Source organism: Bombus flavifrons, chromosome 2 (genome assembly GCF_040668555.2).
Source record: "Bombus flavifrons isolate JBK064 chromosome 2, iyBomFlav1_principal, whole genome shotgun sequence".
NCBI lineage: Eukaryota > Metazoa > Arthropoda > Insecta > Hymenoptera > Apidae > Bombus > Bombus flavifrons.
The window spans coordinates 10,635,573-10,652,019 of NC_138443.1; the positions used below are offsets into that span (position 1 = coordinate 10,635,573).

General features: G+C 37.1%; 2 protein-coding genes across 11 annotated transcripts in view; one reads left to right on the forward strand and one right to left on the reverse strand.

Moving 5' to 3' along the window:
* Positions 1 to 53: 53 nt before the first annotated feature.
* Positions 54 to 5,983, forward strand: LOC138189861 (xylosyl- and glucuronyltransferase LARGE1). Of its 2 annotated transcripts, none has more exons than XR_011176139.1 (12): positions 54 to 337; positions 907 to 1,058; positions 1,119 to 1,234; positions 1,894 to 2,077; positions 2,706 to 3,250; positions 3,339 to 3,488; positions 3,788 to 4,090; positions 4,753 to 4,949; positions 5,012 to 5,153; positions 5,222 to 5,352; positions 5,431 to 5,533; positions 5,768 to 5,786. XR_011176139.1 is itself a non-coding variant. In XM_069132098.1 (12 exons), exons 2-12 carry the CDS (start codon positions 980 to 982, stop codon positions 5,895 to 5,897), a joined length of 2,070 nt encoding a protein of 689 aa, XP_068988199.1. In that variant the 5' UTR covers positions 54 to 337; positions 907 to 979; the 3' UTR covers positions 5,898 to 5,983. The 2 variants fall into 2 exon arrangements, 1 of the variants encoding a protein (XP_068988199.1); XM_069132098.1 differs by having other exon boundaries at positions 5,441 to 5,533; positions 5,768 to 5,983.
* A 69-nt stretch (positions 5,984 to 6,052) lies between these two features.
* kek5 (leucine-rich repeat, immunoglobulin-like domain-containing kekkon 5 protein) overlaps positions 6,053 to 16,447 on the reverse strand; it is a 292,283-nt gene continuing 281,888 nt past the window's right edge. For all 9 annotated transcript variants that reach the window (XM_069132089.1, XM_069132086.1, XM_069132090.1 and 6 more), the window contains one exon: positions 6,053 to 16,021. In XM_069132089.1, the coding sequence (XP_068988190.1) occupies positions 15,165 to 16,021 (857 nt within the window). In that variant the 3' untranslated portion in view covers positions 6,053 to 15,164. The remainder of the gene's footprint in view (positions 16,022 to 16,447) is intronic.

Consider the following 16,447-nt stretch of genomic DNA (forward strand, 5'->3'; position numbering starts at 1 on the left):
TCTTGTTGTGTTGCTCAGACAGAGTAGTAATTCTACTACTACGTTATCCAGTGATTAAACTATTTATGTTAGACTTCCGGCTTCGAGTGTTTAGGATGCTTGCTGTCCCGTCATTGTTCCTAGATAACTGTAATTACGCGAATTTGCTTAGTTTACAGCAAACATTCCGAGACATAACAGTGATTCATTGAAACGCAAACGAGTGCTAGTGCCCGAGGAAATTTATGTCTGCAAATTCACATATAGAATTAATCACGTTCGAACCCTGTATCCCAAAGTAGTTGGAGCAATGAATTTAAGTGCGTGACAGACGGTGACAAAAACTGCGGCATTGGAGGTATGTGTTCCTTTCTATATATTTAGTTATCCTATATCCAGTTTATATTATTTCATGGTGTTGTTTACAATAAGCCAATCGTATTACAACAAAGCGCATTAACCTATCACTTTTGTTTTTGTTCCACGCCACGTTTGCGCATGTCAAGTAATTTAAATTGTCAAAATATCTGTATAGATTATAAACTTTGAGATGTTTTTACATATCTTACACGTATAATGAGAGTGTATATAACAATACTGTAATAGACAAAAAAAATATTGTACAAAACATTATAGGGAAATTTATATTTGCATAATTTTTAGGTAGAATAGAAAATAAGACAAATGTAGAACGGCTCCAAAAACAGCATAACATAGTAACATACAGTAGTGTCGTGTTAATTGATCAAGATTTCGCTTCGTTGTTATTAACTGCCCAGGCAGGATCTTGAGGTCAATTAGTACAGCACTACTGTATTTATCATTCATTTGCACAAAATTTAATTCTTGATTAGTCTACTTTACTAAAATTTGAACGTGTAACTTGTTCGTCCAATCGCTACATTGATTTTTCATTTTTGTTTATAGATCTTGGCATTTGCATAACAGAGCTCATTCGTTAATCATTCTACGAATTGGGAAATATGTCTGTCATATTACAATGGCTCGATCATGGCTAGGATGTTTATTCGGTGTTTTAATACTATCCACAATTTTTTACCTGTATTTACTATTGAACGGTAATGCTCGAGTTTATACTATAATATTCCGTAATATTGATCTTTCGTCTATTATTATAGTTCCTTCTGCCGATATCAATTCCTTCAAACTTAACAATAAATTGAGCCCGCCCATGGACGTAAAGAAAGAAAGTCCACGCGTGGAAAAGCTGCACTTAGAAAATAATCATAACGAGGTACACAAATTTAGGCCGTTTCTTGGTACATCTTGAATCGAAAATTAAAAATGAACATTTCAGAATATTTTCAAGTATAGTACATTTAATGAGTGATTCTTAATTGTGTCCTACCTTTAGCTTGTTAGTTGATTTTCATGTATTATGATCAGCAAGAAAATATTACTTGATATCGTAGGTTGCGTAATTAAATAGTAAAGTTATGCAAGCAATAAATAAATATAGTTTGTCCTATAAATTCAATTGAACACACACACAGTTTTGTCTTTTTTTCATTCTCAAAAAAAAAAAAAAAGAAATTAATAAGTTTCTTCCAATTTTTGTATTTCATGTTGATTTATCCTTTCGTCTATTTCTTCAAGAGATACACTTGTAATATGAAGTAAGAAAATACTACTATATATGAATAAACTGTTCAACCTTCTTTTTTAATTACGATTAATTAGAACATATGTTCATTAAACCAGCAGGAGGAGAGAGAATATTTCAACACTTAATAAAAATGATTAAATGACTTGTACTAAGCCGTATTAATGTAAAACCAGATATAATATATCCTTTGCATATTATAAAATATCATCGTGCAATTAAGAATCACACTATATAATTTGTAAAAAATTTAAATATGAAGGCGATGAAGATTAGCGATTTGTTTTAAGGTAAAATGCGAGACTATACACATTGCGATGGTATGCGCTGGATACAATTCAACGTTTGCTCTGGTGACAGTGGTAAAATCCGTTTTATTCTACCGCACTAAACCTTTGCACTTTCACTTGCTTGTTGATGAAGTTGCAAACAGGACCTTGACAACAGTATTTCAAACGTGGGATTTACCACACGGTTCGTAAAAATTCACCGCGGATGTAGTCTCATCCGTTTCTTAGATTAAATGTTTTTAAAAAAATCATAAGAAAGGTATTGTTGGAATATTTTCACTTAGATATATTTTAAAAATACGCTGTATATAAATAAATATATATATATATATATATATATATATATATATATATATATGCCTTTTATGAATTTTAAAAGAATATTCAATTTTTCCAACAAAATGAAGCTTTCAAGATAATACATCTATCCAGCAATTAATTTAGGTCACGTACTCGTTACACTCTTCATGCTAATATAAAATGAAATCCTATCCAATTTTTTCACTGCTCTTAATTTAAAACAGTGAATTATACTTTTTCCCCTCTTATGAACGAGCATTACACATGTATGTATAAATAATATAAATACAAACGCATTAATATGGAAAGTTGGATATGAAAAACGTGGAACAGTCGTTGATCCAATTATAACCAGCATGTAACATGACTGTTGGCCGGTGAAATAAGTTTGTACAACACATTAATATAAAATTTCTGTTATTTAAATTTAAGGAATGGATGATAAACATTTTTTTTAGGCGTAATTATCCTTGAGCGATATCGATGAATTTTATATGTTTGCAACGTTTCAGTGAATTTAACGTATTACAAAGCAGAAAAATGGGTGCCAAAGGTGTCCTGGATACCGAACAAACATTACTCGGGCGTTTACGGTCTCTTGAAATTAATTCTGCCGGATGCGATGCGGGAGGATAAAGTGCTGGTATTCGACACGGATGTGACCGTGTTAAACGATGTTAGTTTGCTCTGGCAGATGTTCGAGAAGTTCACGAGCGATCAGGCCCTAGGGCTGACGGAAAATCAGAGTCATTGGTACATAAAGGCATTGTCTTACGGTCAGCGACCATGGCCAGCTCTGGGGCGAGGCTTTAACACTGGCGTGATGCTAATGCACTTGCAACAACTCCGTAAGAGGAAATTTATGAGCCTGTGGGAAACTGTTGCGAAGCGTGTTCTGGTCCATATACCGGAAACTAGTTTAGCCGATCAGGATATAATAAATGCTGTTGTCAAAGAGCATTCATCTATCGTATATAAAATACAGTGCACATGGAATATTCAGTTAAGCGATCACACGATTAGCGATATCTGTTATCGCGACACTAGTCAAATAAACGTACGTAACGCGCTTTTTCCTTGAAACACATTTTCAGGGCTTTGCTTTCTAAAGCAATTCTTCCTCAACACTAAGCGATTTTTTTTAGATCGTACATTGGAATTCCCCTCGTAAGCAAGATGTATATAATAAGCACATTAACCAATTTCGTAAGTTGCATAAAGTCTTCCTTGAAATGGACGGAAACTTATTACGTAAACGCTTATTTGGTTGTGATAAACACGAAACTGTATCGCAAGTAAGTTTCCTTTTTGTTAAAACAAAGAATATTTATACATATTATCAGAATATTATCAGAAAAGCTTCATTTTTAATGTAATTAATTTGTTAGATTACTTAAGTTGTCTTATTACAAGGTTTTTAATAGACTATCCCCACAATTGTGTTAATTATACTTACCTACAAACGATCCAATAGCTTGCAAATTAAATGATCTTCAATTTATGATTATAATATAATATAGTCGACATTGCATGGAACATTTTATAGTACGATTTAGCAACTAATATTAGTAAAATAGAGATTTTGAATTTTTAGTACAACGAATCGACCCTGTGTCGAGAGTTTACAAGAGGCGCAACCACGTTGTATCGTACTCATCCTTTTCTCCTTGAATATGAGTACAATGTATATGCTTCAACAGACGTTGCTCTAGCAACTCAGTGTAGCGTGGAAAGGATACCGTTACTAGAAGACCTATCGAAACATTGGCCCGGTACCATAAGCGTTGCGCTATACCTTACGGACGCTGAGGTGCAGAATTTCCTCGAGTTCGTGCGCGGCTCCATCGAGCTGAGAAACAGGAAGAACATTGCATACCATGTCGTGTATAAGGATGGGGTATGTCTATCTACGAGAGTCTACATCTTGTACACGTATTTCAATAGTAAAGTTTATTAAGTAGTTACAAGATGTTGAGTTATTCTATTAGCTCTTGCATATTTTGTTTAATCGTCTTAATATCCTTATTACTTTCGTTGCGGATAATTAATAATTTTCATAATAATTTAAAATAAAATAATTCTCCGATATGACAGGTATAAAAAAAAATTGTAGATTTTTATATTTTCATGCAAATTATTTTTAAAAGCATTCGAAATATGATTTTCATCAGATTATCGAAAAAGTATACGAATGGATTCTACTTGAATGGTAACAGATGCACAGTTATTTTTCTCTCGTATTTGGGTGTCGTACGATCCTCTATATATATATATACACAAGTTTTTACGTATTCTAACAAGTGGGGCAAAGTCTGGCGCCAGAAGTTCAAGAGATGCAGAATCTGGTGCTAGAATGGCCAACAGATTCTTGAAAAAAAGGACAACATTTCCTTCGCGCATTATGATGATCAAATTCAGCGAAATTTATGTAAATGTATGCAGACAGTTACAAGTCAATTTTGCAACGTCCAAACGAGAGAAAATACTTTAAAATATTTTATAAGATAAGATATTAATATATATATTGATATTTAATTATACAGAACTCTTTTCATCCAGGAACTCTATCCCATCAATTATTTGCGAAATACTGCGATGTCGTATATATCGACACCGTTTATCTTCCAATTGGACGTCGACTTTTTGCCGCAGTACGGATTACACGAATCCCTTATGAACTATATCATTAAACTGAATATCAGCGAGTCGGACAAAGTAGCTTTGATCGTTCCGGCGTTTGAGACCGAGCGTTATAGGTATTTCCTCGTTAAAATCAGAACAAAGAATCGCGCCATGCACATTATTATCTTTTTTATAGGTTTATCTTTCCTGCTAACAAGGATGAACTTCTGAAGTTCTTGAAGCGTGGCGTTCTATACACTTTTCGTTACCATGTCTGGACTCAGGGGCACGCTGCTACAAATTACAGTTATTGGAGAAATACGATGGAACCATACGAAGTACGTATACTGAAAACAACTTGAATCATCTCGCTTGTACGTAAATAATAAAGTTGATATCATCGTAGGTTTCTTGGGAACCAGATTTCGAACCCTACATCGTGGTCTCAAGAAAGGCGCCTCGATACGATACCAGATTCATCGGTTTTGGATGGAACAAGGTATCCTACCTAACACACTTGACGGTATTGGATTACAAGTAAGAAGCGTTTCATAAATATCCTTTATAAATGACTTTAAAACACCGAACACTATAGCGCGATACCATAAATTGGAGATTTATATAGGTACATTGTCTTGCCGGATACATTCATTATCCATCGGCCTCACGCCCCTAGTCTCGACATCGGCAAGTTCAGAACTGACTCTATTTATAGAAGGTAACGTGGCAATAAATATATAATGTCAATAAAGTAATTAGGGGAAGAGTGAAATTAATGACAAAAATTTAAAATGTCGTCTCCTTCGCTTGTACGAATTTATTCGGTAGTAATGTTATTTGTACTTTAAGATTCTATATCCTCTATTTACTTTAAGCACTGTTTAACGAATAAATAAATTATGGTATATAACGTTGCACTGTTATTTGTTGTTATCGTTAATTTGCATTTTAGATGCCTAAAAAAATTGAAGGACGAATTCGTTGAAGAATTAGTGAAGAAATATGGCATGCAGACGTTGTTGAAGTTAAAGAAAATGACCAAAGAAGAGAGAATATTAAAGTCTGTTGAAACCAAAAAGTAATCAATTATATTTGTAATGATAATAGAGATTACAAAAACGCAAATATTATAGCTATTTTCTCAATAAAAAGATATCAAAAAAGATGAGTATGTTTTCCTATGTTCTTTGTTAATTATTAATTAAATATTAGGTAAAACAAGATTGAAACACTATGATGGGGTTGGGAAATATTTATTAAAATTTAACCATCGTGGAGTGTACAGAGTGGTGCTTTCAGTACATTCTCTTAATATTACAGTCACGCTAAATATTTCATTTATAAAATATGTATAGTATTTACAGTGATATACATAGTACATTGACAATAGCGTATAAATTATAATCAGCCGAAATGTTGACAGAATAAAACTAAATTCCGTTACAAGGCAAGTAGTACAATTTCTCTAGCAAAACTTCCTACAAATAATAATGATCACAATGATAATAACAGCGCAACATAACGATATAAATCCAATAGATCGATAGAAATATTAAATATTAACGACGGTAAATATTATCAATAATAATAGCAATAATAATAATAACGCGAAAATTAATAAAAAGAGAATATGTAATAAAATAGAAAAAAGAAGACATAATCAACGTTCGCAGATTTTTACCTCGATTATCCATCCTTAACATTCCTATGTCATCTAAAATCTAAAGTAAAAGAAAAATTCTTGATCGCTACGTTTTCCCTAGAGAGTTTCTTACACCTATATCGTGACACGCAAACATAGTTCCTTTACATTTATAATAATCCCTATTTATGATAAAAACACTTTAAAGCGTTCTTATCCTGTACAACTTAGAGCTGTACGAGATACGAAAATATGTTAATGAAACGTCATTTATTCATAACTCGGCCCCATAAAAGTCCGCGTACACGCTCATCAAGTACGAGAAACCTGGACGCGGCTGATCCACAGAAAACGGCGCCCTAACAACACTTCGTCAGGAACATGCTTCGTGTTCTGCACGGTACTATCGTTACACGTTACAGTATACATGTGGAAAGTCCTATTTTAATATGTATATTCTTTAAACAAGTGGCGATGGAATGAGTTAGGCAGTTTCAACGATGATTAGGACACGATTCGAGCGATCAATCGAGAAAGCATAATCTTTTTTCCATTTAGAACTATTTGAAATAGTATTTGCTACAGATCAGTTGGCTGCTCAAGGCTACTTTATGTTTTATCTCTTTGTGCCAACTTTAAAGACACAAGGTTCAAACTCTTCGTCACCAACATGCTCCAAAATTCAGAGAAGTAGCCTTGAGTAACTCATTGATTTGAGACTTATACCAGCATCATCCGTAAATAAAAAAGCTTTCTATATATATATATATCTGTCTTTTTAAGCTTCTTCGTATCTTCACTAGGAACAGAGGATTCACCAATATGTATTTTTTTTATACATAACGTGACATCAACCAATGTTTCCATTGTGTAACAAAGGAGACTTTAACCATTTAAGGGAAACATTCTAAAGTTTGTAATTTAATCTGGACAATGCTGGTTTACATGAAACCTTTATCGCATCATGTAACGAGTCGCGATGAAGTCTTCCCATAGAACAGTATTTGTTCGAACAGCTTTCAAAGCATGACCGTTCAATGTTTAATTAACCCAAGAAAATTGTTCTTGCGCGAACGTCGCGTAGATCACCTTGGGAGTTATATTCAACCATTTTATGTTTTTGTCGTGAGCGCAATTCCTTTGGATCGAGAAAGTTACACAAAACGGAATCACGTAGTTTTTCAATTACAAAAGTTTCAGTCTTCGAAGAATGGTTGAAACAGTTCGATGAATAAACAGATGCGAACATTATACAAAATTTTACGCGATTCTCAGCACATGCAAAGGAACGGCATTTAAACAGATATGATACGCACATGATACACTTAAATTTACACGATTCAAACTATCAAGCAAGAATATCGTTAGCAGCATACATTTAATGCTCGAAAATTAAGTTTAAGAGTTTATCACTCGTACAGAAATTTATAATTTCGATTTTGAGATGACTTTTGACGTTAAGAGAAATTTAATTTTTTTGTCAGACTTGTATCGTTGCTAGCGATTTTCATACCATCAGCCATGTACTGAATCAAATTAGCGTTTTATCTTTCATTTCCGAGAATTAGTTAGCTGTTATAAACTCTCTCGGAATATGAACTACACTTGAAAGAACCAGTGAGAATGCGGCTGAAAAATGCATTTAAAAACGGAAATAGGATAATTAGGAAGATTATTATCGTCCCTTTTGGAATGTATTCAACATTATTCGCTTTTCTCGTGGATGCTTCTCGAATGAATACGTTATTATAGAATAAACATTTGCGAGACACTTAGCTTCCATTCTAAAAGTATTAAATGTATTCATATTACCGAATTTATCATTTAAATAGCTATAATTGAACGACAGTAATTTATCAACTTCCAAAAAGAGTACTATTATATTTAGTCCTATAATTTTATTTGTTCCAAAGAAATTGTTTCCGTCGTTTATGTGTGGCAGATAAATTTATAAATCTCCCTCTAATAAAAATAATATTAATACATTATATAAAAAATTTATCATAAAAATGATCGGTTTGAAATTCTCTCGAAATACTACATTTTGGAACATCCGCATCTATCAGTGAAATAAAATTAATTACACGCGTCTAACCTCCAGATTGTTATAGTCGGATCGGTGTATTGGACGGTACTTTCGCCTGCACCCCTACGGATGTAAATCAAGAACTTGGCGCCAATATCTCGGTGACGAAACTAAGAATATTATATACAATTTTCGATACATCTTCGATGAAGACGATAATTACCATATTATTGTGGCGCTTTAAAAATTAGATGGATGAAAAAACCACGCGATTTTTAAGTACATCTCTGGCAGCATAAGACGCAAAATGCAACTGGTCGATTTACGCGATTTCATTTTTTTTTTCTTAAGAAAAGAATTATTCTAACACCAGTTCTGACGTTTTTTCAATGTATCAACATTTTTCGGCAACATCTATACCACGAAGTAAAAAGCCAAAACTTGTACTATGAAACATTTTCATCCTTTCGAATATTATGTTGTAACCCATTAAGCCGTAAAACGTGTCTATAAGTTACAGGAAATTATGCAATCATCCCAGGTACATCTATCAAAAAGTGATTCTACTATTGTGCCCATGCAAGTTCATTAGCAAACTGCGCAAAATAATTGGTCAAGGCCGAATTATAATTTTACATTAAACACTGCGTGTTCTCGTTACCCCTTTTCTCCCGTAATCGTCGAGCTAAATCGACATCGCAAACAATTGACCGAATCGAATTTTTAATATTTCCACCTGGGGCAAACTTTATCTGGCAATTAAAACGTGGCCAAGCCGCGTTCGCGCGGGCTGTGGTTCGTCGATAGCGGCGGACGAGAAACAGGGCTCGTTACGCGTTCCCATCGACGCTCGATAATTCCACAATTCAACCAGAAAACCGGTAACAAGTGCCGGGACGTCGTCCTTTCAGCGTCGCTCTATTAATGTCCTCGTCGACGTCGCGAGCAGTCTTTTCACCTGTTTCCAACGCCCTCGGATCGTTTCTAGCCTCGAAACGAGAAAATCTCGCGTGTACCTCATTAAAAATACCAACCGAGACGTGTCCTCACGAGAACGCATCGACATTCGCAATTACACGGACTTTAGGCACCGTCTTTCTCCACCGCTTCAACCCGCTTCACGTTCTCTTTCTGTCTCCCCCTCGACTTTAATTTCCGCCACAGCGTAATGACTTCAAGCGGATATATACCTGACAGGTAGATACGCAGAGTCATTAGAAGATAGACGTTGACGAAGGATCGGAGTATCTGTACGCGTCTATCGATTGGAAAAATGGTCTGCTCACGAAGGACGATAGAGAACGAATGATATCGCCTCTAAGTCGTGCTTTCAGTCGGTAGAGTAGAATGGAAAGACGCATAAACCGTGTTATTGCAACGTTCGAGGATCAAAGAGGGAGTGTCATTAAAGCGACGAACAGCCTAACTGCGCGCACGAAGTATCCTCGCCATAATAATTACACGCTGACTGGTATTGGCTCGTCATGCGCATCCCTGGTAAACACGTCACAGCTAATAGTACATAGAGCAGACGGGGTTGACCCCCTACGTTATAATTGCAGGGATCGTATACGTTCTATTTTCGCGTGTACGATCGTACCGCTATTTATTATGTGGAGGAAACTATAGCGGGGAATCGAGAAGGGTTGCGTTCACGCGAACGCGTTCAATGCGAAACAAATCTCATCGACGAACAGCGTTCCTTCTATTTGCTCTCTTTAGGGGCTAAAGGAGTTTTTCTCGAATCGGTAAATTTTCGATGACAATTGTTGCAAACGTGCTTCGAAGTAAGTAACGCGACACGTGGTACGAATTTCTCTGTGAGTCTCTACAAGTTTCAAGGTACAAAATTAGTTCTTCGACGGCATGATCATTATTATGGGACAAACAGTAAAGTATGCTAAATATTTTCAAGAAATGAAAATAAATCCTTAGCATCGTGAAAATAAACGAAAATGTTTCCCTCTTACGTCGATATATATATTTAAAAACAAATTAAGATCATTTCTCATTTGTATCTTCTTAAATCTCAAATAAAACTAAGCATCTTTTGCTCTTGAAAAATCAAGGATGAAGAATCAACCTTCAAAAAACATCCACGCGACGTTATATTTAACCAACCGTCCCTTATATACTGGAATTTAAATCGAATCGTAATCTCGACAAATACACCGTTACATATGTAAGCGCCAGTGCGAATCAAGAAATCGGTGTAGAGAACCTGTGCATACACACGACGAGGAATTAAACGAGGAGATGATCGCAGACGAGGCAAATCCTAGGAATCTAACGACCGTCTTGACATATTTTACAGCTGCGCGAATCGCTTTCTGGATCCCGTTAATTCCTTGGGACTAAGAACGTGGAATACAGACGAAGCGTATCTTCCCCGCGCGATTGTCGTGGGTACGAATCGTAGTCGGAGAATTCGTCAAAATACAAAATTACAAAAATATACTCGTGGCGCCGTACCAACCGGTCGTGCCACGCTTGCTTCGTACGTGCCTACATTTACATATAAACAACGTCGTGAATTAGCGTGCAATTAAGGTCCGTGTGTATTTACAGGGCGTGGCACAACAATTGGATCGGACAAGCCGCGACTCTGCTAGGCCGCTTAAAATAATTCGCGACGATTCGTTCGTGTAATCTCGCTTCCGGTCGATTGTGGTGATCTTTGTGCGAAGAATCGTTCGAGATCATTCATCGGAAATTTTCGTACACATTCCTGGTTTCCTTATTCGTTCGACTTTCAAGTGTTAGAGATTTTACGTAACAAATCTCCAATGTTGTAAGTTGAGTCATAAGACTGATTACCATCTTAGGGACTTTTAATTTGAGGTTGAAATAGGAAACATTTATATACATAAATGATTTTGGAGGATAGTGTGAAATTAGATTTGACGTTTACAAATAATTGCGTTCGTAGAAAGTGAAGTTTATCGGAACGAAAATAATAGAAATAATTGAAGAGTGTAATTGCTTTAAAAAATGAAAGGAAAAAATGATTCTTATTTTCTGTTACAACTCCTCCTTCAATTAATCCCTACAACGTGAATTACAGCATCGCAATCCTCTATTCACAAAGTTTAACATCTATTATCTAACAAGTACGAGTAAAACACACAAATTTCTTCTCCGTTAAATTTTCTCCTTAGAAAGGTTTTCAAAGACTATTCGTAGTAAATTCTTACTTTCAGAACAACTAGTAAGAGATAACTGTACATTGGCACCTATTTTATATTAACTTCTCTTCTTGCTCTCCTTTTAAGAATATTACGTTAATAGATTGTATATTTGTTAAAACGTAGCTGAGGAAACGAAGTTACACGATCGCGCCGCGATTTTCTCCGCGCCGTCCCATCGGCATCGCATCATCGTCCTTAGATTCGTTTCGTAATACTGTTAGGTGCGTTATGACGCTCGGGGAAGATATTTCGTCGCTATCACGACGAAACCTTTTGTTTCATAAATTGACACGTCATTATCATTACCCAAGTAGTTGTAAAAAAGAATAAGACTTCTTTCTTCAAATATGCATATAAAGAATCGTACCTTCTATTTGACTGAAAATAGATAAAGTGATAGAAAAAGAGTTGACAAAATTTATCTCGAACATTTATTATTTCGCTCTTTTAGCAATTATAATAGAATGTAACGTCTGATCTTTCAGATACGATATCACTTTTTTGTTACAAGTGAAGTCTTTTGAATATTTAGCACATAGCAAAGAATGTTAATATGGTTTAAAATGTTCTTAATCGAGCTCGGTTCTTTTTATCGTATTTATCTTTATTTGACGTTATTTAACTTTATGAAAATTATCGTATAAAATAATAATTACGAATAGTTTGTAGTTTTGTAATTGGAACATTCTGGAAAAATTATTTTAATACAATACTCGAGGGATTAGCTTGATTAAACAAAAGTATGCGTCTTCCTGTTTCAAGCAAAAGACAGAATATGAAAATAATTCGTTCCACTCAACATTTTCCTCTTCCATTTATACTATTTTCAAACAAACAGAGCGTTCAAATCTTTCCAATTACGTGATACATCCTGTGCTTTTAATAAACAAACTCAGGTTATAATGCGCAAGCTACGTTGCTTTAAATAATTAAAAGATTGCTTTCAGAGAGGAAAAATCCAATGAAGAAAGGTCCACAAAAGCAAATGTTTGTTCGTTGTAAATTCAGAATTAGCGAATGCTTTATGAAAAAATAAAGCCGCTCGAAATCGTTTAATTATCTTGAAGCGTTTCCTGGTGCTTGGAAGATTCGTTGAGAAAACGGGAAGCCTGTTAGGAATATTCAAAGTCGTTGAAGGGACTCTTCCGTTAGAACTAGCGTTACAGGATGAGGATTCGTGTGTTCGCAACAAGTTGCGCGAACGATCGATCCCTAAATCCTCGCCAAAGTCGGGAATGCAACGTTAAGCTCCGGATAAAGCGTACAGAAAGTATAACGAGTTCGTGTAGCTTACGAGCGATAAACGTTTAGTCCAAGAATGATCCTTTCTATATATCTGTAAGGCCATTAGAATACTGAATCGGCTAAAAATGTTTGCCTTTCGGTCATGTTGCATTTCGTTTGACACGCGAGACAGATCGATGGCCGGAAAGTATAGTGAATTTCCCCAAAACTCGAGGAACCTATACGAAGGACGTAATCGAAGCTATCGAAGTTCGATGATAAGGAAGTTTGAGTCACGTGTTCTATGGAGCCGGAAGAAATAATTCACGATCAATCGCTTTGAATGTACAGCTTCTTTTCCTCGTACACTTTTTTAAATTAAATCTGTTAATTAAGCGCGAATCGCATATGCAGTTCTTCGTGTTTTACGTATACGACAGTTTTTTTTTTTCGTTAGTTCTAAGATCGATTTACGTTGTATCCCTAACTCAAGGATTAGACGCGCCTTGCTTTCACGTGTCGCCATTTCCATTCTTTTGCAAAGAAATTTTCGTGCAGAATCACTTGTTTCACGTACTGTTCGGCGAAACCTTAGTCAGATCGAACCATTAGAGGATAGACGAGCTATTTCTTAAGTAGTATAATACACATTGTATGTACAAGCTGTACGATGATTTCTTTTTACAACATACATTCGGCGATTCGCCAGAAAAAATGCACGTACACTGAGATCTCTCTTCGTAGATACGAAGTAGCATGGCCTTGCGCAAATATTAAAATATTTCTGAGTAGTTTCGAGGGACGAGAATAATATAAATTTGATCACGGTATCTTATAACGTCGATCGTGTAAACCGCGCCACTACTCTCGAGAAAATCCATAGAACCGATCTTTTCATACCGATTTACGACCTCGTAACACTCAGATTGAAACATCTGTGATATTTTACCATTAACAACGAATATAATCGGAAGATTTTACGTATGCGTTTCTCTCAACATTACTAGAAACAGTTATTCTAACATCTCCGTTACTTGAATACGTTTTCTTTTACATAGTGCGGAACCATGCACATGGTTTCCCGTGCGTTACTCTTAATTCCGATTTACATGTCGCTAAAACAGATACCGGTTCGATGCGATCAAGTACCAATGCGTAATATGTAATATGTAATTAAAACAATAAAGAAACATAATCTTAAACCTAAGAGAAGTAGAAAACCAAAGCATCGTTTTGCACTTCCTTTAAGGATAAAAAAGGACAATAACAAAGTCGAAATATCGTGTAAAAATAATCGATAGCACAGTACACATCGGCAGAAGTACAAAATTTAAATAATAATAATAAAAAAAGGAGGAAATATATAGAAATAATAAAAATTAAGAGGTATCGATCACATGATCGTTTCGCAAATAGATCGTATAAAAGAACGCATCGTTTCACAATGCTGCGGTTTGAACGCGATCTTCGTTAGGCATGCAACAAGCACGTCAATAAATAAGACGAACGTCTCCATATGGAGACATTATCCTTAATGCTAATGTCCGGTTACGTTGTATTTTACATGAATTCTGTCTATGATCGTCCGTGAACGACACAACCCGCTATCCACTAATTTTCTCGTTACACGTAGTAAAACCAGTCACGAGCGTTCGTGGCGTTTTGTTGTATCCATCGTATCGTCGAGATTGTTTCTTCCAAAAAAAAACGTTTCATCGAACGTTCCTCCCTGAAATTGTAAAACGATCTTGAAAGACATAGTCGATTTTCGATCAATCGCTTCGACACTTTTCTCGTTATTCGCGTTATCCACCGTTGCGTCGACCTATGTAGAGAATCCGTGTGTCGATCTCACGAATCACATAATATATGCTTGTCCTCCACGCGATCGGAAACCCTGTCATGTGCCGCGAACCGAATAAATTATAAAATACATAAAAAGATACAGAGAGGATACACGATGAACAAAGAAAGAATAACCGGCAAAGGCGTCTCGTCCGAAAAATTTCGCTGGTGTTTCTCCGCCAAAGTCAGCGGTTTACCCGACGAACCATGTTCACCGGATGTGGAAGCCCCCGGCACGCTCGTTCGTCAGCACGTTCGCCAGCGGAACTTACGCGCTCCAACCGAATATCGACCCGCCGCGTATCGAGGGGGTCGTTTCAACTTGAAAGGCACTACCGGTCTAATGTGGCTTCGGTCATGCGTCTCTCCTCCTCAGCACGGCCACGACCTCGCGGCCTCATCTTCGTCGACCGACGTACGTCGATCATACCTCTGTGCCGTCTTCGCCCTCGTCCTCGTACAGGGGACCGTTGGTTGACTTCTTCTTAGGTTTTGGAGGTGGTCTTGGTGGGACTTTTCTTCCTAACGTGTTGCTACTACCAGATTGTTGTTGCTGTTGCGGTTGGGCTTGTATAACAAGATGATTACTGTCGGTCGATTCGTCAGCGAGTTTGGTTGGCCATTCGGCTGCACCTTCCGGAGCGGCTCTATCGAGTGGACTGCTGGTCAATATATTCGGTGTGCTTCGTTGTATCGTACCGTAGTGCGAACCTGGCGTTCCAGGCAGAGGTCGATTCCTCATCGTGGACAACGGTTCGGGACTTTTGTTCAACGATAGGACCGAACTACCATCAGCGGTCGTCCTTAATCCCAAATTATCGTAAACCGGCTCCAATCCATCCGTAGGCGATGTAGGTGGACCGCTGCTCCAGCTGGGTGCTCTTGGTCTGCGTGGTATCGTCACGTAGCCATGACGTGGCATTACGGGTGCGATCGACGAGCTCGTAATTCCATAGGGTGTAACGCTACGGTTGTGCGGCAAAGTCTTGAAAGCTGCTGGATATTGGTTCGAGGGTGAGCCAAACGCGGCTGTGGTGGGTGTCACATGTTGACTCGGAAGACGCGTGTTGTCGGGCGCGGTGGACGCCTGGCTCGTCGGCGATGCGCCTCGACCGCCGGAGAAGGCCAACAGATCCGGCGGATACTGGCGGTAGCTTCCGCCTCCTCCGCGGCACATGGTGCCGGTTCCGCTCTCGAGCTCTGGCGTCGCTCGTTCTTCCCTCTCGTCGTCGCCGACGCCGCCGATCACTCCGCTGCCGACACCGCCACCGATACCATCAGCTGCCAGAACATAAACAAAAAAGAAGGACGAACGTTAAGAAAGAAAAGTGAAAGACGCGATAATCATAATGAAATATAACAGAAAAAAAAGAGATTTAAGCGTCGCCGGTCGAGTAAAAGCGATAACAATTCAGTGGCGTATGGATATTAGTACAGTTGTTAAGTGGGAAGGATACGCCCCGCGGTTTTACGGCTTGCGTTGAATCGGGGCGCAATTTGGAACGAGGACAAGGAGATCTCGTTGCTTCTATGAAACTCTCTTGCGTAGTTATTCATAAAATGTCTTCGTCTATATCTAACAATTGGGAAATTATTTCCAATATTTGAGAAAATGCAGACAGACAAATTTGGAGTTATATGTAGTATAAATATCATCCAGAATCATGTTATAGATCATTTCGACTCATCTGGTGCTACGTAAAAGGC

Excerpts from the sequence above, each read along its gene's own strand:
- LOC138189861 (XM_069132098.1), top strand. The coding sequence starts at position 980 with ATGGCTCGATCATGGCTAGGATGTTTATTCGGTGTTTTAATACTATCC. Across the intron at positions 1,059-1,118 it reads CCTGTATTTACTATTGAACG|TTCCTTCTGCCGATATCAAT; the intron begins GTAATGCTCGAG and ends CTATTATTATAG. Across the intron at positions 3,251-3,338 it reads GCGACACTAGTCAAATAAAC|ATCGTACATTGGAATTCCCC; the intron begins GTACGTAACGCG and ends GATTTTTTTTAG.